We start from the raw sequence: 22,813 nt of genomic DNA, 5'->3' as shown, positions 1-22,813 counted from the left end.
ATAAATCATCTTTTCTGTACCAAAAGAACAAGTTAAAGCAATACACCAGTAAAGGCTGTGTTAGTGGGGTTTCACCACAGGTTACATAAAACCCACATAATCATGGTCAAATCATTTAAATTGTCTTCTTGCTCTTACAAAATTGCAGAAACTGTTAAATAAGAGGCAAATGGTCAAAAAAACACTTTTATTAGTAATGAGAATCAGAATAAACAATTCTTCCACCAAGTGATAGTTTACAGTTGCTAAGCAATGTAGCAACATGTTGCATGAATGTGTGGTTACAGTTATGCGTTAAGCATTTAACAACATCTCTGAACATGATTTAAATCTCAATTTAGAGTACGCTTTAATATTATACATCTAAATTACTCAATGACTACCATGTTCTACAAACAGTTCTAGAACCACTAGTCCAAACTTTAAAAGTAACAAATGTATTTTTGTTTACTAAGAAATAAATGTTTGCTCAATTTTATTTGGTGGCACATGCTTTTGTGTGGAATAGTTGCAATATTTTGGGAGGTGGGGCAGACATAACATACATCCTATCAACTATACAATAAGAAAAACATTTATTTTTTTTACAATAAACATCAGCAATGCTACTCCATGAATTACTCCAAAGCAGTGGTGATTTTGCTGTTGTAGCGTAAAAGGAGTACACGCTCAAAATGTTCATCTGACAGATGATTTCCTTTTGGGGTCACAGCGTTGGCCCCATTGCTGAAGAGCTGTTGTACTGGGGCACTTGATGGCAGAGTAGTGTTGAACTTGATAAACACTTTTTTCACTCCTGGAAATTCATTTAGGCATTTCAGATCTTTGTTTGTGCCCTGAAGATACAGCCACACCTCTTCTGCCGCTTCCCTCTTTCCATTTTTGTTGCCAGAACTTCCAGGGCCATACGAGAAGAATTCATCCTCATGAACCGAGCCTCCATTGGTCTCGGTTTCTTCAGTCCCTTGGTCTACCTGTACAACCTCAGTGATCAACTGAGCCCGAAGAGCTTCCCTCTCATCTTCTGGTAACCACCACAATCTAAATTGTGGCATGGTGGCTGTGGCCAATCGGGCATCAGAACTGTCAAATACCTGCTTGAAGCGAGAGTCAATTGCCTCAACTGTGTTCTCAATGACCTTGGAGAAAAGGCGGGTGTTTGCCGCCTTTTCTTCAAGCTTCCTTTTAAGGGTCAACAGCGTTGGTATCACAATACCAAGGAAACACTTTTCTTCTCCATGCAAAAGGTCAAGCGCAAAAGCCACTGGTTTGAAGACGTCTGTATATTCTGTGAGATAAGCAGCTTCATCAGGTGTAAAACCTGTAACACCCAAGGCCTCGGTCAATTCATTGAGCTGTGAATCAGTAAGTGACATCAGCTTGTTCACGGCATAGTATTCTGAGCTCCACTTATTCAGGCAAGGAACTGTAATTGTCATTTTTGCAATGGATTCCATTGCCTCAGCAGCTTCCACAGAGGAATGGGACTTGTGCCATATTGCTGCACATTTTGCAATTGCGCTACTGTGCAGTTTGCCTGTCTGTCCCTTTGAGACAGCATCCGCTAGATCCTTTGAAGCAATCAAATTCAATGTTTGAGCTGCAGACCTTTGGTGGGGTGGTAAGAAATAACTCAGAAAGAAGTCTCCACCCATTTCTCCATCACAAAGAATACTGCCCAAATCCTCAAAACGACTGTCCTCCACTTCTTGGTCATCCTCAGATGAGAACTCTTTAAAAGCCTTCACAAAATTGTTACCATTGTCAGTGACAGTGGCCTGAACTTTGCTCTCAATGTTATAGGAAGAGTGAATTTCTTGGATTTTAGCAATAATGGTTTCACAAGTGTAGCTGATAGGGATTCTCGTGCAGGCGAGAGCAGCAGACTTCCTTTCGAGATTGTCCTCAAGCCAGTGACAAGTCATTCCAAAATAACTTCGGTCCTGCACCGACCATATGTCAGCAGTTGTACACAATGTCTGCACTTTGTCGAGTTTGGCTTTTAGCTCCCCTTTCATTTTATCAAATGCTACATCAAGCCTGGTGACAAAAGCGCTTCGGCTCATGACTTTTTTGCCTCTGCTTAATGCTTCGATCAACTTCCTGAAGCCAGGTTGCTCTAGGATCGAAATGGGTTGCACATCCTCCACGATAAAATTAAAAACCAGTGCATTTAGCCTGGATTGTGTTTGATAATAAATGGTGGGATCGGCCTTAGCATCCTTTGCTTCAGATGATTCTTCCGTTTGATTTTCCAAAATGCTTGGTCCATAATTGCTTGGTCCATCACTGCTTGGTGCATCCCTTATTCTCTTCCTACACGCCACAGAATGCTTTCTCTGGAAGACAAAGAAAACACAAAACAAGACATTTTATTTTATTTTCTTAGTGAAACCAAGACACATGAAACATTTTAAGACATTATCTGATAGGTATGTTTTGCCTTTTCATTTAAAAATGATTTTTTTTTTTGCTATATTTATTTATTCTAGGTTTGAAAACGATGAATTTATGTCCTATGAAGAATATAAGCCCTTTTTTGTTTTTGTCCATACAATAAAAGTCAATGGGGCCCACTTCTGTTTTGAAACTCAGTGACTTTAATTGTATAGTCAAAACTAGGGATATCCCGAGCCGATTTTAAAGTTCTGTATTGGGGGCCAATTAAGCTATTTTTTTATAAAAAACTGATTAGCTATCCTAAGCCCGATCCTTTATTTTACGTCAGCGGTCACGCAGGTGTCGTGTCCTTCAAGCGGTTTTGCCAACCACCATAAAAAGGAATAGAAGAAGCTCAAATATGTGTGACGCACAAAAACCAACGTCTTTTCAAAAGCATAACAATCGCATGTTCGAACTACCGTGCTCAGCATATTTGATGAGCACTTTTGTAACAAATCTTTTGAAAGTTATTTATTTACTGTTTATTTTTATCTGTCATCAGACCGAGACATCTTTCTTCTGATTTGGCCGACAGACTGGAATTCTGACGCCGAGCTTTATGTTTTCTAATCTTGTTTCAACTATTCCGCTTTGTTGATTAAGAATGGTCATGCGCAAGAGTGCCGCTCGACCGCAATACATAAAGCAGACAAGAGGAAAAATGAAACGAGGGCGCCGGAGTTATGTTTGGGACCATTTTACGTTATGGCTAGAGTTGTCCTTTTATGACTAAGTTTGCGTGAGCATTTGGAGCCTTTTGTTTTGCGCAAATAATATCTATGATTGAGACTCATGTTAAATACCATTATAATAAGAATACTATTGTAATAAATCGTTGTGAATTCATGCGAATTTGTTGAGTTTAGTTGCCGTGTTCCAGGCAGAGCATGTCCACAACAGGAGTTACACATTCTGGCTGACTATTAACAATGACTCAGGACATCCCTACTCAAAACATTCTTCAAAATACATTTTGTGTTTCACAGACGAAAGTAACTTATACAGGTTTGAAACAACATCAGGATGAACTATCCTTTAACATGTTTTACAAAGTTGGACAGTAACTCTCAGGCAAGCTGATCTAGAAGTGTAACGGTATGTGATCTTCACGGTACAATATAACACAAATACAACACAAACACAATCGTTTCCCCCACCCCACAGCTTTCTATTTTCTGTGCTTTTTGGCATTTGGCCTACAGTAATGTTGCATTTAGCACTTACAGAAAGCACAGACAATCATATTCCATTTGCTTATGTATTTTAAGAAAGGCGATCTAGAATTTATTAGTTGGCGATTTATAGTATTGTCACTTACATTCAACTTTGCAAATTCCTTGTGGTGGTGGTCACGGAGATGGTGCATCATGTTTGAAGTGTTGCCTGCCGGAGCCGACACTTTTTTCTGACAAATTCTACAAACTGGATAACCATCAACAAGGATGGTGCCTTCTGGGTCTTTTAAATACCCAAAATACTCCCAAACAACAGACTTCAGTCGCTTGGGTGGGAGAAAAAGAGGCTCAGGCTCCGACATTTCGCTGTGCTCCCGTTTGCGCTTCTGGCAAGGTGAGTGACACTTAAATGAAAGAGGAGAAAGTCGCAATTTAGACATTTATGATTCTCTCTTAATTGCGGTCACGCAGGTGTCCTGCAGTAGGTGGCGGTATGCACCTTCAAGCGGTTTTGCTCAAATGTGTGTGATGCACAAAAACCGAGGTCTGTTCAAGCGCATCACACACACGCATGTTCAAGCTTCCGCGTAAGCATTTTTGATACATCATGCTTTCTAACTTTATCTCCATTTATTCTTTATTTTTGTTGTAACTATTCTGCTTTGTCGATTAAGCAAGGCCATGCGCATGCGTACCGCGAAATACGTAAAGCAGACAAGGAAAAATTAAGTGAGGGTGCCGGTGTTATGCTTGGGACCATTTTACGTTATGGCTAGAGTTGCACCTTCATGACATTACGTCTGCGAATAATTTGTTCGATTTATATAGCGCACCACACACCAGCTGATTGGTGGAGAGGAGACAGAGTGATGAAGCCAATCAGAATAGGGGGATGATTAGGAGGCCATGATGGACAGGGGCCAATGGGCAAATTTGGCCAGGATGCCGGGGTTACACCCCTACTCTTTTTCCGAAGGACATCCTGGGATTTTTAATGACCACGGAGAGTCACATTTGCAGCCTTTTGTTTTTGTGCAAATTTAAGTTTTTATATTGCGTTTCATTTGTGAAGGCAGGGGCGTAGTTTGCGGGGGATGGGGTAACCAAATCCATTTGAATGTTACATACAATTATAATGAGAACACTTGTTATAAATCATTGTGACTTAATTTTGTTAAGTTGTAGCGTTTCAGCATGTTACTCCAGGAAGAGCGAGCCCACAACAGGAGTTACACATTCTGACTGACTGAGGTGGCGTTGGGGGCATGTTGTATTGCTCGTCAATTTATTTGATTATTAAATAATTTCATTAAATGATCAATCATATTAACTCATTTTACAATCCTACTAGCCTTTTATTTAGACTAAAAACCCTTCTCATTCATTTAGTGAGAAACATGGCGTTTTGAGCATCATTTGCACATCCTGTCATGCTGTTGGCTGTATGCCACTGCAGTAGACGCATATTGCAATATTAAGGCAATCAATTCATTTAAACGATGATCGATCGTGGGAATGCGTGTAAAATTGCATCCCTATTCAGACCATACAGTCTGTTTACAATGTCTACCATTGACTAAAACCGATGTTTACATCTACCAATGTCTTATGCGTGTATATCACAGTGATAGATGATTGATTAGAATAACTTAAATGTACTGGAATTGTGCACCAAGCACTTGCAAAAAAATACATGTATCAGAGTGGGACTCGGCATCAGCAAATACTCAATGACTCATGACATCCCTACTCAAAACATTCTTCAAAATATATTTTGAAAAGAACAACATCAGGATGAGTAAATGATGACAATTTTTATTTCTGTGTGAACTATTCTTTAACATGTTTGAGAAAATTGGACAGTAACTCTTAGGCAAGCTGATCTAGAAGTGTAACGCCACATTCACAGAGGGCGTAGGCTTTAACGCTTCCCATTTACTTTGAATGGGTGACATCATCCATTGCCGGACTGAATTGTGGGTTCCCTTGGCGCGCGTCGCTTCACTCGCGTTGCAAGCGGCAGAAGTTGAAGATTTCTCAACTTTTCAAGCGCCAGCACAGGCGTCATCCAATCAGATCGCGTATGCAAATATCCTACAGCAGACGCTAGCCAATTGCGTTCATTACTGCTCCGTGAACCATCCAGACGCAGCTCCCGGACCAGTACGTGATATTCTTCCCACTGTCGGCGCTTTTTCAGGATTTAATGTACTTAACAGCTTTGTGCACCTGTGCAGTGCACTGACAACTACAGGGGCAATCGCATTCGCACAAACAACCAAATCGGCATCCATTTCGTCTCTCAGACTAGCTGTCATAAAAAGGTGCTTTTTTGTGTTGTGTTTTGGTCCAAGTGGCAAGTTAATGTGATTGGCTGTTGTCACTATGACGATCGCGTCAGCACCCAGCTTCAGCCACGCCCTCCGTCAAGCGTTAACGCCTACGCCCCGTGTGAATGTGGCGTTACGGTGTGTGATCTTCACGGTACAATATAACACAAATATACCACATAAAGCACAATTGTTTACCCCATCCCACAACTTTCTTTTTGTGTTGTTGTGGATTTTGGCATTTGTCCTACATTAATGTTGCATTTAGCACTTACAAAAGCACAGACATAATATTGACCTCTACAATATATATATATATATATATATATATATAAAACTAATAATTTGTCATTTCAAAACTTAAGGTGTATTCCATATACTTATGTATTTTATGAAAGGCGATCTAGAATTTATTAGTTGGCGATTTATAGTATTGTCACTTACATTCAACTTTGCAAATTCCTTGTGGTGGTGGTCACGGAGATGGTGCATCATGTTTGAAGTGTTGCCTGCCGGAGCCGACACTTTTTTCTGACACATTCTACAAACTGGATAACCATCAACAAGGATGGTGCCTTCTGGGTCTTTTAAATACCCAAAATACTCCCAAACAACAGACTTCAGTCGCTTGGATGGGAGAAAGAGAGGCTCAGGCTCAGGCTCAGGCTCCGACATTTCGCTGTGCTCCCGTTTGCGCTTCTGGCAAGGTGAGTGACACTTAAATGAAAGAGGAGAAAGTCGCAATTTAGACATTTATGATTCTCTCTTAATTGCGGTCACGCAGGTGTCCTGCAGTAGGTGGCGGTATGCACCTTCAAGCGGTTTTGCTCAAATGTGTGTGATGCACAAAAACCGAGGTCTTTTCAAGCGCATCACACACACGCATGTTCAAGCTTCCGCGTAAGCATTTTTGATACATCATGCTTTCTAACTTTATCTCCATTTATTCTTTATTTTTGTTGTAACTATTCTGCTTTGTCAATTAAGCAAGGCCATGCGCATGCGTACCGCGAAATACGTAAAGCAGACAAGGAAAAATTAAGTGAGGGTGCCGGTGTTATGCTTGGGACCATTTTACGTTACGGCTAGAGTTGCACCTTCATGACATTATGTCTGCGTGCACATTTGATAATAATAATTTGTTCGATTTATATAGCGCACCACACACCAGCTGATTGGTGGAGCGGAGACAGAGTGATGAAGCCAATCAGAATAGGGGGATGATTAGGAGGCCATGATGGACAGGGGCCAATGGGCAAATTTGGCCAGGATGCCGGGGTTACACCCCTACTCTTTTTCCGAAGGACATCCTGGGATTTTTAATGACCACGGAGAGTCACATTTGCAGCCTTTTGTTTTTGTGCAAATTTAAGTTTTTATATTGCGTTTCATTTGTGAAGGCAGGGGCGTAGTTTGCGGGGGATGGGGTAACCAAATCCATTTGAATGTTACATACAATTATAATGAGAACACTTGTTATAAATCATTGTGACTTAATTTTGTTAAGTTGTAGCGTTTCAGCATGTTACTCCAGGAAGAGCGAGCCCACAACAGGAGTTACACATTCTGACTGACACGCATCTGAGGTGGCGTTGGGGGCATGTTGTATTGCTCGTCAATTTATTTGATTATTAAATAATTTCATTAAATGATCAATCATATTACCTCATTTTACAATCCTACTAGCCTTTTATTTAGACTAAAAACCCTTCTCATTCATTTAGTGAGAAACATGGCGTTTTGAGCATCATTTGCACATCCTGTCATGCTGTTGGCTGTATGCCACTGCAGTAGACGCATATTGCAATATTAAGGCAATCAATTCATTTAAACGATGATCGATCGTGGGAATGCGTGTAAAATTGCATCCCTATTCAGACCATACAGTCTGTTTACAATGTCTACCATTGACTAAAACCGATGTTTACATCTACCAATGTCTTATGCGTGTATATCACAGTAAGCGCGTTTCCATTACCCTTCAAATTGCGCAAATTGAAATTGCGAATTGAAAATACGCCCAATGGAAACGCGGCAATTTCGCAAAAACTCCCATATATCGCAAAAAAGTTTTTACGCTCTCATGAGGTGGTTTTTCAGGCGATTCGAAAAAGGACATTTTCGCAAAACTGCAATGGAAACGTTTTTTTCGCATTTACATGTCACCTGTTGCGGTGACGCATTGCTGCAACATAGGGCCTATATATTTTCCACTCAATTGTGTCGTAATAACAAGATAATGTAGTTAAAAGGACGTATTTTCTCCCAATAAGGACTACAGGCTATATATACTGTAATTAAGACATATATTCAAGAAATGTATTAAAGCAGAAAGAGCTAGCCTGTATTTTCAGCCTTACTCAAAGGCAGAGGAAACAGGCCAGTTACGCATGCAATCCATTCCAGACGATCTTAGTTTGCTTCTTATCTAATAAACAGGCAATTAATTGATGAAACATCGATCAAAATAAAAATACAATTTATACAAAACTAAATATATTTTTTAAGAAAGACTTTCTAGAAAATAAAACTCGAAGTGATCAAAATCATGTGACTCCCCAGGTCTCAAACATATTACGATTCTTACTCGTGCTGCTCACTTTTCATAATCAACATATAAATTAAAATAATAATATTACAGGCTAATGTTTATGCCTAAACGTAGCCTATTTAGTTTCGTAGTTAGGCTATGTTTTCTTTAACCCACGGCCGATAAAAGCGCCGACGTTCTCATTTTTTCCTTCTTCCTTTAAGAGAGATGAAACAATTTACAATACTCTTGTCATTTTTAGCTATACAGATGAGTTCAAGACATAATTATAAACTATAAACTGTCTATTTTTATTTGTGGACTCCGGGAACTAATTATTTTGCATGCACTCACTCCAAACGCGGTCTCCATTTCAAAAAAATTATTTCGTTTATTAAATGCCAATTTTTTCTTTTCCAAAGCATTTCTAAATTCAGTTCAAATGCCAATCAAACGAAATATCTAGCCAAAATAACGAAAGTGGTAAAAATAAAAATAAAACATTTGAGTTAACATGCAAATTCAAACATTTCGCTCTTCTCTATATGCGTCAACCTGCCGCACGTTAAAGTCGATCATTCTTTACAGATGACGGTTTCGGTTTGGAGAGAAGACGAGACGGAGTTCTTTATTAAACTCATAAAAGACAATATAGGATTAGAGTAATACTGGCTTCTAAACACAGAAATGCTACATTATCATGAAGACCTTGAAGCAGATCTGACACACACACACCTCATATCTGTGCCGCTTAAGTAACCTAAGGGGCTTTCCTTGCCTTGGATAACACATATGTCTCCTTCCAATAAAAATAATGGCTAGTGTGATGGATGGGATATACAAACCTACCAAGTGCCATCATTTTGGACTGACCTATCGCGAGAGGAAAGTAATATGTTTTAGTCGCATAACTGCAGCTATGGAAACGCTGTCATTTCGCAACAGTTTTTTATCGACATTTAAGAAATATCGCAAAAGTTTTTCGCAAATCTGTAATGGAAACGCAGCTAGTGATAGATGATTGATTAGAATAACTTAAATGTACTGGAATTGTGCACCAAGCACTTGAAAAAAATACATGTATCAGAGTGGGACTCGGCATCAGCAAATACTCAATGACTCATGACATCCCTACTCAAAACATTCTTCAAAATATATTTTGAAAAGAACATCAGGATGAGTAAATGATGACAATTTTTATTTTTGTGTGAACTATTCTTTAACATGTTTAAGAAAATTGGACAGTAACTCTTAGGCAAGCTGATCTAGAAGTGTAACGCCACATTCACAGAGGGCGTAGGCTTTAACGCTTCCCATTTACTTTGAATGGGTGACATCATCCATTGCCGGACTGAATTGTGGGTTCCGTTGCGTCGCGTCGCTTCACTCGCGTTGCAAGCGGCAGAAGTTGAAGATTTCTCAACTTTTCAAGCGCCAGCGCAGGCGTCATCCAATCAGATCGCGTATGCAAATATCCTACAGCAGACGCTAGCCAATTGCGTTCATTACTGCTCCGTGAACCATCCAGACGCAGCTCCCGGACCAGTACGTGATATTCTTCCCACTGTCGGCGCTTTTTCAGGATTTAATGTACTTAACAGCTTTGTGCACCTGTGCAGTGCACTGACAACTACAGGGGCAATCGCATTCGCACATACAACCAAATCGGCATCCATTTCGTCTCTCAGACTAGCTGTCATAAAAAGGCGCTTTTTTGTGTTGTGTTTTGGTCCAAGTGGCAAGTTAATGTGATTGGCTGTTGTCACTATGACGATCGCGTCAGCACCCAGCTTCAGCCACGCCCTCCGTCAAGCGTTAACGCCTACGCCCCGTGTGAATGTGGCGTTACGGTGTGTGATCTTCACGGTACAATATAACACAAATATACCACATAAAACACAATTGTTTACCCCATCCCACAACTTTCTTTTTTTGTTGTTGTGGATTTTGGCATTTGTCCTACATTAATGTTGCATTTAGCACTTACAAAAGCACAGACATAATATTGACCTCTACAATATATATATATATATATATATATATATATATATATATATATACCTCATAATTTGTCATTTCAAAACTTAAGGTGTATTCCATATACTTATGTATTTTAAGAAAGGCGATCTAGAATTTATTAGTTGGCGATTTATAGTATTGTCACTTACATTCAACTTTGCAAATTCCTTGTGGTGGTTGTCACGGAGATGGTGCATCATGTTTGAAGTGTTGCCTGCCGGAGCCGACACTTTTTTCTGACACATTCTACAAACTGGATAACCATCAACAAGGATGGTGCCTTCTGGGTCTTTTAAATACCCAAAATACTCCCAAACAACAGACTTCAGTCGCTTGGATGGGAGAAAGAGAGGCTCAGGCTCAGGCTCAGGCTCCGACATTTCGCTGTGCTCCCGTTTGCGCTTCTGGCAAGGTGAGTGACACTTAAATGAAAGAGGAGAAAGTCGCAATTTAGACATTTATGATTCTCTCTTAATTGCGGTCACGCAGGTGTCCTGCAGTAGGTGGCGGTATGCACCTTCAAGCGGTTTTGCTCAAATGTGTGTGATGCACAAAAACCGAGGTCTTTTCAAGCGCATCACACACACGCATGTTCAAGCTTCCGTGTAAGCATTTTTGATACATCATTCTTTCTAACTTTATCTCCATTTATTCTTTATTTTTGTTGTAACTATTCTGCTTTGTCGATTAAGCAAGGCCATGCGCATGCGTACCGCGAAATACGTAAAGCAGACAAGGAAAAATTAAGTGAGGGTGCCGGTGTTATGCTTGGGACCATTTTACGTTACGGCTAGAGTTGCACCTTCATGACATTACGTCTGCGAGCACATTTGATAATAATAATTTGTTCGATTTATATAGCGCACCACACACCAGCTGATTGGTGGAGCGGAGACAGAGTGATGAAGCCAATCAGAATAGGGGGATGATTAGGAGGCCATGATGGACAGGGGCCAATGGGCAAATTTGGCCAGGATGCCGGGGTTACACCCCTACTCTTTTTCCGAAGGACATCCTGGGATTTTTAATGACCACGGAGAGTCACATTTGCAGCCTTTTGTTTTTGTGCAAATTTAAGTTTTTATATTGCGTTTCATTTGTGAAGGCAGGGGCGTAGTTTGCGGGGGATGGGGTAACCAAATCCATTTGAATGTTACATACAATTATAATGAGAACACTTGTTATAAATCATTGTGACTTAATTTTGTTAAGTTGTAGCGTTTCAGCATGTTACTCCAGGAAGAGCGAGCCCACAACAGGAGTTACACATTCTGACTGACACGCATCTGAGGTGGCGTTGGGGGCATGTTGTATTGCTCGTCAATTTATTTGATTATTAAATAATTTCATTAAATGATCAATCATATTACCTCATTTTACAATCCTACTAGCCTTTTATTTAGACTAAAAACCCTTCTCATTCATTTAGTGAGAAACATGGCGTTTTGAGCATCATTTGCACATCCTGTCATGCTGTTGGCTGTATGCCACTGCAGTAGACGCATATTGCAATATTAAGGCAATCAATTCATTTAAACGATGATCGATCGTGGGAATGCGTGTAAAATTACATCCCTATTCAGACCATACAGTCTGTTTACAATGTCTACCATTGACTAAAACCGATGTTTACATCTACCAATGTCTTATGCGTGTATATCACAGTGATAGATGATTGATTAGAATAACTTAAATGTACTGGAATTGTGCACCAAGCACTTGAAAAAAATACATGTATCAGAGTGGGACTCGGCATCAGCAAATACTCAATGACTCATGACATCCCTACTCAAAACATTCTTCAAAATATATTTTGAAAAGAACAACATCAGGATGAGTAAATGACGATTTTTTTTTATTTTTGTGTGAACTATTCTTTAACATGTTTGACAAAGTTGGACAGTAACTCTCAGGCAAGCTGATCTAGAAGTGTAACGGTATGTGATCTTCACGGTACAATATAACACAAATATACCACATAAAGCACAATTGTTTACCCCATCCCACAACTTTCTTTTTGTGTTGTTGTGGATTTTGGCATTTGGCCTACATTAATGTTGCATTTAGCACTTACAAAAGCACAGACATAATATTGACCTCTACAATATATATATATATATATAACTAATAATTTGTCATTTCAAAACTTAAGGTGTATTCCATTTGCTTATGTATTTTATGAAAGGCGCTCTAGAATTTATTAGTTGGCGATTTATAGTATTGTCACTTACATTCAACTTTGCAAATTCCTTGGGGTGGTGGTCACGGAGATGGTGCATCATGTTTGAAGTGTTGCCTGCCCGAGCCGACACTTTTTTCCGACACATTCTACAAACTGGATAACCATCAACAAGGATGGTGCCTCCCGGGTCTTTTAAATACCCAAAATACTCCCAAACAACAGACTTCAGTCGCTTGGGTGGGAGAAAAAGAGGCTCAGGCTCCGACATTTCGCTGTGCTGCCGTTTGCGCATCTGGCAAGGTGAGTGACACTTAAATGAAAGAGGAGAAAGTCGCAATTTAGACATTTATGATTCTCTTTTAATTAAACGTATAGTAAATGGAAAAATGTCTTTACTTTGGTTTTATTAAAAATAAAAACCCTAACTTATATTATAATATGTCTTTATTTAAAACCATGTACCGTAAAAACCGTCATACCATTACATTACTAGTTTGAACAGATTAAGTGTTTTGATGAATATTGATAGTCAATCATCATGCTGTTATGAATTAATATGTCACAAAACATGCCATATAATAATTTAGCTGTGTCTGAAATCACCCCAATCCCATATGTGCATTATTTAGGGTGGAGATTATCCAGTGCACTCATTCATTCCCATAAAGCTTAAGCATACCCATAATGCATGGTTATGGTATATTTAATATCAATTAAACATAACAGGGAGGGGTACGATACTAATTTATATTAAGAGTTTTGAAAACGATATCTGCAAAGGAATGTTTTATTTCCTTTTCTTAAACTATAAAGCAACGTTTACCGACCATAATTTGTATGTATCATCGAATAATTAAGTGTGATAAAACCCTCTCCAATTTCCTTAACTCCTTTTTCATGTAACGTTAGTAGATTTATTATATAAAGTACACTAACCGAGGAATAGAGGACTAATTCGGACACATCATTTTCATACAACAAAGTTAAACAAGGCAAGCCCGCCTTAAAAACATTACTGACCAATCCCACCTTCACAACTGCCGTCCGCCATTTTATCAGACGAGTTTTTTGCTTTTTTAATGCATCTCTATCGGGGAAATGCATGAATCGAAGTTTTAGATTGTATTTTACAAACACACAGTGAGATGTCGTTGTTGAATCACGTATAGTTGTAAGACAAGCGGCAGTTTCCTTCTGTAAAGCATTATAAACAAACCGCGAGACGTAGGCTACACGCGGCATTGCCCCTCTTTTCAATAAAACCACGTATTACACCAATACCATAATGTTCTAAAAAAAAGCAATTACATTTTACAAACGTTGTATCTACATTATAAAGTTGACGGTAACTAAAGAGTTTGCAAATAGCAACTGCCTTAAAGAAACGTTAGGAACAGAACAATTCTGCTCACCTAATACGCCAAACCGCCAATCGATTTGAAAGCTCTCATTCCAAGACTGAATAATCTATTGTCCTTTTTATTATAGTGGTAACTAGACCTCATTTACCACCTTAGACTTAACTATACACTTTTTAAGAGAAATTTTGTTTGTTACAAACTCAAAACCACTCCCACTTTCGTTGATTTTGTCCCCACGTTTCGCTCGAAACTTTGCCTGAAAAGCATTTAAAGTGAAACCAGTGCCTTTCTGTATTTATAAGTCAGGAAATTATATTATCTGGTGCAATCTTGTATATTCACATTTAGCAACGTAACAAGCTTTTACCTGTGCTCGACCGCGAATCTACCAAAAACAGGCTACTTTTGCATATTCGCTCCACAAACTCAAATATGCGGTAAAAACACCAATCTGTTGGGTGTTAAATTAAGGGGAAAACGCCAATGTACCTCCAAGTGCTTCTTTAGATTAGATGTAGAGTCCCTTGCGGTGGATAAGATGTTGATCTTTGGGAGGCAGAGGTTGCACTGAACGGTTATGTTTCTTCCTCTTGTATCCCTGAACGTGAAGTGGTGTTTGTGCAGCCAGTGGTCAAAGGCTGTTCGAGACCGCTCCATCTTCACACGAGGCTCCGGCGTGGTCAGCTCTTTTAAAACGAAGGAATTAAAACAGCAGATTACGTTTGCTGTTTACTATTTAATCGTATAATTAAAAAAAATTAAATATATCCTTTTTTATTTGCAGACTCTTGGTTTTTGTAATCTAATTACGTAATCCAAATATCGTGTAGTCCGTTACTACCAAACAACAGACCAATTTCTTCTCTCTTCCGTTTGTTGTTTCCGGCGGAGGACAAGTTAAAATAGTTCATTACCGCCACCTTCTGATAGCTTAGAGCAAAGACGTGTGGAGCTTTCAAAGTTGAATGTTCAGGTCACAAGCACACTTTACTGAGAGAAATTAGCCTACTTGTAGAATTCTATGCTCTCTGCATTTGTCGGCCACATCATTGAAGCACTCATTTCAGAAAAATAGCCATTATAAAATGCAATGTTATTCACTGTGAGTTGTACTGTAATTTCTTTCTACTTTGGAATTTAATGCGTACTTTTTTTCCCCCTGAAATGATCGAGGCAGACTTCATGACGTATCTGACCCACACATGCAACCCTGTGAACCTGGACCACAAAATCATAAAAGTCATATGGGTAAAAAAAATTGAAATAGAGATTTATAGGCTACATATTCATGAGAGCTAAATAAGGCGTTCAGATGATGTATGGTTTGTTAGGATAGCACAATATTTGGCAGAGATACAACTATTTGAAAATCTTGAATTGGGTGCAAAAACATCTAAATATTAAGAAAATCGCCTTTAAAGTTTTCCAGATGAAGTCCTCAACGTATATTACTTCTAGGCCTAATTATAAATCTTATATTTATGGTGAAATGTACAAAATATCTTCATGGAACATCTGTAGGCTATATCCTAATGATTTTTTGCATAAAATAAAAAAAATAATTTTGACCCATATGAAGTATTGTTGGCTATGGCCACAAATATACCCGAGGGATTTATGAATTTTGTGGTCCAGGGTCACAGATATCAAACTATTATAGCAAACTATAAAACAATGCTTTAATAAACAAATCTAGGCCAACATTTGGGTGTTCCTTCAAGGCAATTTTGGCCTGTTTTTGAGAATAAATTGGGGGGGTCACAATCATGTGTTAGTTTAATTGTCCACTAAAATTTGGATATATTCGCTGCATTAACAATGTGCAGTCCAGAAACTGGAATTGTTAGATTGTGTCTTTTGCTATACTTCCTGCCATTAAATGATAATTTTCCACTGATTCACAGACTCCACAACACTCACAAAGCCTAAACACATTGATTAAACACATTGATTAAAACATCTTGCAAAGGGGAGAAAAGGGCTTTTTGTAATGCTCTATGAGGATTTGTTTGTTTGTTGTTGTTTTTTATTGTTTTTTTTTTAGTGATTGTATGATTTAATTTTGGTGTATTATACTGTTGCATAACCATTATAATAGCCATATGTTCTCCTAATGATCATCAGATATATATTTTTTTTTGACTAACATGAGGCATCTGGATGAAAACAAATGTGAAGTTATCATATTTTGACCAGAAATACTCTTTTACCTAATAACCAATTACCCATCCAAAGTTTTCATTTTCTTCTTTCCTTGTTAGGACCTTTACTTTACCAAGCAAGTTCAAGTTCAAGTTCAAGTTCAAGTTCAAGTTCAAGTTCAAGAGTTTTATTTGTCACATACACAGTTATACAGAATACAACCGGCAGTGAAATGTAAACAGGTCCGCTCCATGGACAGCAAATAACAATTATCAAAAGAAGCACAATAAATTATAAAATAGGAATAGGATAAAGGTGCTATATATATATATATATATATATATATATATATATATATATATATATATATATATATATGTGTGTGTGGCAAGGGGGGTGTGGTTCAGCGAGGTCTGCAGCGGGAGAGAGAGCCGCGGGACGAGCGGTAAGTGAGTGGGTTGGACACAGATTAATAACACCTGTATCTTGTTCCAGTAATGGGCGTGGAGAGGGGATAAAACGCCAGTGGAACCGGAGACCAAGGAGAGAGAGAGACGGACGGTTGATGCTGAGACACAGACCCTGAGATACCGGAAGTGCCGACCCGGAAGTGATTGTTGTTGTTTGAGTTGAGAGAAACTATACACTGCTGAGTGTGATTGTGACAGTGAAAAAGAGTACAAATAAACAAGCATCAACCGTCCAGCCGACCCCCGTGTCCTCTTCCTTCCTCACGAAACGAACTTTGTTACACTGGTGCCGAAACCCGGGAAGGAAGCAGGACAGCGCCGCCGCCATGCAGACGCCCTCCGCCTCGCCGTTTGCGGACATCATCACATCCCTCGCGGCCCTCCACCAAGATCAACATCAGGCTATGCTGGACCTTAGGGCGGACCAAGAGCGCCGCTTCGCGGCCATCGTCCAAGGCCAGCAAGAGGACCGCGAGAGGTTCCGGAGCTGGATTGACCGGGAGGTTCGCGCCGAGGCCGCCGGGCTGGCCAGCGCACCGGTCCACGTGCCCCTGCACAAGATGGGGCCACAGGACGACCCGGAGGCCTTCATCGATCTGTTCCAGAAAGCCGCGGAGACCTGCGGGTGGCCCCGGGCACAGTGGCCGGTGCGCCTAATACCACTGCTCTCTGGAGAAGCCCAGGCGGCCGCCCAACAACTACCGGTGGCGAACCTCCTGGAGTATGAAGACCTTAAGAGGGCCATTATTCAGCGGGTCGGCCGGACCCCGGAGCAGCATCGCCAAAGGTTCCGCTCCTTGGAATGGGGCGAGGCCGGCCGACCCTTCACGATGGCCCAACAGCTCCGGGACTCGTGCCGCAAATGGCTCCTGGCCGGTGGAAGCGACATGGACCACTTCATCGATCTGGTGGTACTGGAGCAATTCATCGCTCGGCTCCCGAAGAAGACCGCCGAGTGGGTCCAGTGCCACCGGCCCACGTCGCTGATGACGGCCATCAATCTGGCGGAGGACCACCTGGTGGCGTGCCCGGGGGTCGGCGAGCCCCTATTAACCTCTCCCTCTCTCTCTCCCCCCTCTGTCTCTCCCTCTCGCCCTGTCCCTCTCCCTAGGTCCCGCCCTCCGGGCCCTCCTCGCATTCCCCCCAGAGGCCGGGGTGGGATGGGCCCTGGGCACTTCGGGAGTTCGAGGGGACTTCTGGTTCTTTTGGGGTCGGGTGGGGATAATGGATCCGGTTCCACCCCCTCTCCACGCTCATTTTCCAACCCACTCCCGCCGCAGGGGCGGCGGGTAGGCCTCCCCCGATCAAGCAGGAGAGTACCAAATTCCTGTGAGTATCAAGGGGGGTACATATCAGGCCTTGGTGGATTCAGGATGTAACCAAACCTCGATCCATCAAAGCCTGATGCAGCCTGCGGCATTGGATACAGGCCGCGTGGTTAAGGTGTGGTGTGTGCACGGGGATGTGGTGGAGTATCCGCTTGTCCCAGTCATGATACAGTTTAGGGGAGAAAAACATAGTGTAGAGGTGGCGGTTAGTCTACACCTCCGGCATCCGCTAATTCTGGGGACGAATTGGCCCGCCTTTCCGGCTTTATTGGGGTCGTTATGTGCGGATGCCGCTTGGGAGAAAAAGGCTAGGATGGGGGCGGCGCGAGTGCAGCTTGGCGAGACTGAAACGGGACCCTTGGGGACAGCTTCAGAGGAATCGAGCGGGATCGAGAGACTGATTCTCTCGGACCGCGATGACTTCCCTCTGGAGCAGTCACAAGATGAGACCCTAAAAAATGCCTTCCAACAGGTCTGCTCTATCGGCGGCCAGTCTCTTCAACCCGCCTTGCCCGTCACTTATCCTTATTTTGCCATAATAAAGGATCGGTTGTATCGAGTGACCCAAGACACTCAGACAAAGGTGGATACAACCCAATTGTTAGTACCAAAGAGCCGCCGGGAAATGCTTTTCCAGGCGGCTCACTCTAACCCGATGGCTGGCCACCTGGGACAGGCGGCCACGCTGAATCGTCTAATGACCCGATTTTTTTGGCCAGGCATTCATGACAACGTGCGCAGGTGGTGCGCGTCGTGTCCGGAATGTCAGTTGGTGAATCCACTGGCCGCCCCAAAAGCGCCGTTGCGCCCACTTCCATTAATGCAGGTCCCCTTCGAGAGAATTGCAATGGACCTCATCAGGCCATTAGAGCGATCCACACGCGGCCATCGTTTTGCGTTAGTCATTGGGGATTACGCAACACGATATCCGGAAGCAGTGGCCCTCCGCAACATCTCCGCGAAGAGTGTTGCGGACGCACTGTTTCGACTAATCTCCCGGGTGGGGATTCCAAAAGAAATCCTCACTGATCAAGGCACGCCGTTTATGTCACGTACGTTAAGCGAACTATACGGATTATTGGGCATTAAGTCCATTCGAACAAGCGTTTATCACCCACAAACGGACGGCTTGGTCGAACGGTTTAATCGCACACTTAAATCCATGATCCGTAAGTCCGTGCAGGAAGACGCCAAAAATTGGGATCGGTGGTTAGAACCCCTCTTATTTGCCGTGTGGGAGGTTCCCCAAGCCTCCACGGGGTTTTCCCCCTTCGAGCTTCTCTACGGGCGCCAGCCACGAGGGGTGCTGGACGTCCTGCGAGAAACTTGGGAGGAGGGACCTTCTTTGGCAAAAAATGAAATTCAATATGTGCTGGACTTGCGAACAAAACTCCACACCTTGAGGCGGCTATCCAGGGAGAATTTGTTACAAGCCCAGGACCGCCAGAGCCGGTCTTATAACAGAGGTACGAAGCTACGCAAATTCACACCGGGAGAGAAAGTGCTCGTATTACTCCCTACGTCGAGCTCGAAATTAATGTCAAAGTGGCAGGGGCCGTTTGAGGTCGCACGACAGATCGGAGATCTCGATTATGAAGTGATACGATCCGATAGGAACGGGGCGCGTCAAATATACCACCTCAACCTGCTTAAAAAATGGAATGAGGTGGAATCAGTGTTGTTGGCAACGGTGATCGGGGGAGAGGATGATCTCGGGCCAGAAGCGAGCATCAAAGCACAATCGGTCACGCTGGCCCCTGGTGGAGATCATCTCTCACCGTCCCAACTCACTGATTTATCAAAATTACAGGCGGAGTTCGCCGACGTGTTCTCGCCCCTACCGGGACGTACCGACTTAATTCAGCACCATATCGAGACCGAGCCGGGCGTGGTAGTTCGCAGCCGGCCGTATCGATTGCCTGAACACAAGAAAAAGGTGGTTCAGGAGGAATTAGGGGCAATGCTCGACATGGGAGTAATAGAGGAGTCCAACAGTGACTGGGCGAGCCCGATAGTTTTGGTCCCTAAGACCGACGGCTCGGTCAGGTTCCGTGTGGACTATCGCAAGGTGAATGCAGTGTCGAAATTCGACGCTTATCCAATGCCGCGGGTTGACGAGTTGCTTGATCGGCTGGGCACGGCTCGATTTTATTCGACATTGGACTTAACAAAGGGCTATTGGCAGATCCCCTTGTCTCCATTGTCCAAAGAAAAGACAGCTTTCACCCCGCCGTTTGGATTGCACCAATTTGTCACGCTTCCTTTCGGTTTGTTCGGGGTACCCGCTACCTTCCAGCGCCTCATGGATAGAATTTTGCGTCCCCATGCAGCATATGCTGCTGCCTACCTGGACGATATCATGATTTACAGTCACCATTGGCAGCGGCATATGCAGCATGTCAGGGCGGTCCTGAGGTCGCTGAGAGGAGCGGGGCTCACGGCCAATCCGAAGAAGTGTGCGATTGGGCGGGTGGAAGTAAGGTACCTGGGCTTCCAATTGGGTCATGGACAGGTGCGTCCCCAAATTGACAAGACTGCCGCGATTGCGACCTGTCCGAGACCCAAGACCAAAAAGGAGGTAAGGCAGTTCTTGGGGCTGGCGGGATATTATAGACGGTTTATACCAAATTATTTGGACCTCACCAGCCCTTTGACCGACCTTACTAGAAAGGGGCTACCAGATATGGTCCAGTGGACGGAGCCGTGCCAGCAGGCCTTCACCCAAGTTAAGGCTGCTCTATGTGGCGGGCCGCTTTTACACTCCCCTGACTTTTCTCTCCCTTTCTTGTTGCAGACTGACGCGTCGGACAGGGGGCTGGGCGCAGTCCTGGCCCAGGAGGTGGAGGGGGGAGAGCGGCCGGTGCTGTACATTAGCCGTAAGCTCTCAAAGAGAGAGGCTAAGTACAGCACCATCGAAAAAGAATGCCTTGCCATCAGGTGGGCCGTTCTCACCCTCCGCTACTACCTTCTGGGGCGGGAGTTCACCCTCTGTTCGGACCACGCTCCTCTCCAATGGCTCCACCGCATGAAGGATACCAACGCGCGGATCACCCGTTGGTATCTAGCTCTTCAGCCTTTTAAGTTCCAGGTGGTCCACAGGCCGGGTGCTCAGATGGCTGTGGCCGACTTCCTCTCCAGAAATGGGGGGGGGGGGGGGCTGCAGGCCGGACGGCTCCCCGGCCTGAGTCGGGCGGTGGGGGTATGTGGCAAGGGGGGCGTGGTTCAGCGAGGTCTGCAGCGGGAGAGAGAGCCGCGGGACGAGCGGTAAGTGAGTGGGTTGGACACAGATTAATAACACCTGTATCTTGTTCCAGTAATGGGCGTGGAGAGGGGATAAAACGCCAGTGGAACCGGAGACCAAGGAGAGAGAGAGACGGACGGTTGATGCTGAGACACAGACCCTGAGATACCGGAAGCCGGAAGTGCCGACCCGGAAGTGATTGTTGTTGTTTGAGTTGACAGACACTATACACTGCTGAGTGTGATTGTGACAGTGAAAAAGAGTACAAATAAACAAGCATCAACCGTCCAGCCGACCCCCGTGTCCTCTTCCTTCCTCACAAAACGAACTTTGTTACAATATACATATGTAGAATTATGAATAAATCAAGTAAAAGAAATAAGAGATGTGGAATAAAATAAGTGAGATAAAGTAAACTGGAGACTATAAAAATAAATACGTGGATAACAGAAGTGCAGGAGTGTAATGTGCAAACAGCATTATAATGAGTAGTTACATGGAACACAAGAATAAAGTGCAGTGCAATATCAGTATGTGAGTTGTTAATACTGAAGTGAGGTGAAGTCACATGTTGTTAAGTGACAGCGTTCAGGAGTCTGATGGCCTGTGGGAAGAAACTCCTCCTGAGTCTCTCAGTTTTGGCCATCAGGCTACGGAAGCGTTTACCAGAAGGCAGCCGGGTGAAGTGGGGGTTGGCCGGGGTTATTAATGTCCTTGATGATTTTTGTACCTCTACCTCTGCATCGTTTGATGTAGATGTCCTGCAGAGACGGGAGAGCTGACCCTGAGATGCGCTCGGACAAGCGTACCACTCTTTGCAGGGCTTTGCAGTCGTGACTGGTGCTGTTACCATACCACGCTGTTATGCACTGAGTCAGTAAACTTTCTATTGCCCCAGAATAGAAAGTTTTCAGGATAGCTGGTGAGGCCCGGAATTTCCTCAGCTGGCGCAGGTGGTACAGTCTTTGCCTGGCCTTTTTCACCTGTGTCTGGTTATGTGCAGTCCAGGTCAGGTCCTCGGAGATGTTCACACCCAGGTATTTGAAGCTGCTCACTCTCTCTACTGGTGTCCCGCTGATCATGAGAGGGGAATATGACCATTGCTGTCTCTTCCTGAAGTCCACAATCAGTTCTTTGGTCTTGTTCACATTCAGAAGGAGACAGTTGTCTTGGCACCAAGATGTCAGTTGCACCACCTCGTCCAAGTATGCGGTCTCATTGTTGTTGGAAATGAGGCCCAGGACAACAGTATCATCCGCAAACTTGATGACAGAGGTGGAGCTGTGTGTGGACAAACAGTCATGCGTGTAGAGAGAGTAGAGCAGGGGACTGAGGACACAGCCCTGTGGAGCTCCCACACTCACGGTGATGGAGGTGGAGGTGAACTGTCCCACTCTCACCACCTGAGGTCTGCCAGTGAGGAAATCTTCAATCCAGTGACAGAGAGAAGAGTTCAGTCCGAAGCATGACATTAGTAGTTGGTATATTCTACACAAACCCTCCTTTCATTCCTTGATCAAGTCATTAAAATCACCAAAGCACATCTTTTAAGCTCAGCCAAATTAACTTTTATCACTATCAACACTTATGTGA

General features: G+C 42.9%; 1 protein-coding gene across 3 annotated transcripts; it reads right to left on the bottom strand.

Annotated features, from left to right (window-relative positions):
* Positions 1 to 172: 172 nt before the first annotated feature.
* zbedx (zinc finger BED-type containing X) lies at positions 173 to 14,904 on the bottom strand. Of its 3 annotated transcripts, XM_067459340.1 has the most exons (6): positions 14,529 to 14,904; positions 12,728 to 12,988; positions 10,646 to 10,918; positions 6,392 to 6,664; positions 3,761 to 4,021; positions 173 to 2,339 (listed from the first exon to the last, which is right to left on the bottom strand). In XM_067459340.1, the coding sequence occupies exons 1-6, from the start codon at positions 14,694 to 14,696 to the stop codon at positions 618 to 620; spliced, it is 2,958 nt and encodes a 985-aa protein (XP_067315441.1). In that variant the 5' UTR covers positions 14,697 to 14,904; the 3' UTR covers positions 173 to 617. The 3 variants fall into 3 exon arrangements, with proteins under 3 accessions (XP_067315441.1, XP_067315443.1, XP_067315444.1); XM_067459342.1 differs by lacking the exon at positions 12,728 to 12,988; XM_067459343.1 differs by lacking the exons at positions 3,761 to 4,021; positions 6,392 to 6,664.
* Between the last annotated feature and the right edge of the window lie 7,909 nt (positions 14,905 to 22,813).

This window comes from Pseudorasbora parva, chromosome 12 (genome assembly GCF_024679245.1).
Source record: "Pseudorasbora parva isolate DD20220531a chromosome 12, ASM2467924v1, whole genome shotgun sequence".
In the NCBI taxonomy this organism is placed as follows: Eukaryota; Metazoa; Chordata; class Actinopteri; order Cypriniformes; family Gobionidae; genus Pseudorasbora; species Pseudorasbora parva.
The sequence above is the reverse complement of the archived record's forward strand: the minus strand, read 5'-3'. Positions and strand labels throughout refer to the sequence as shown.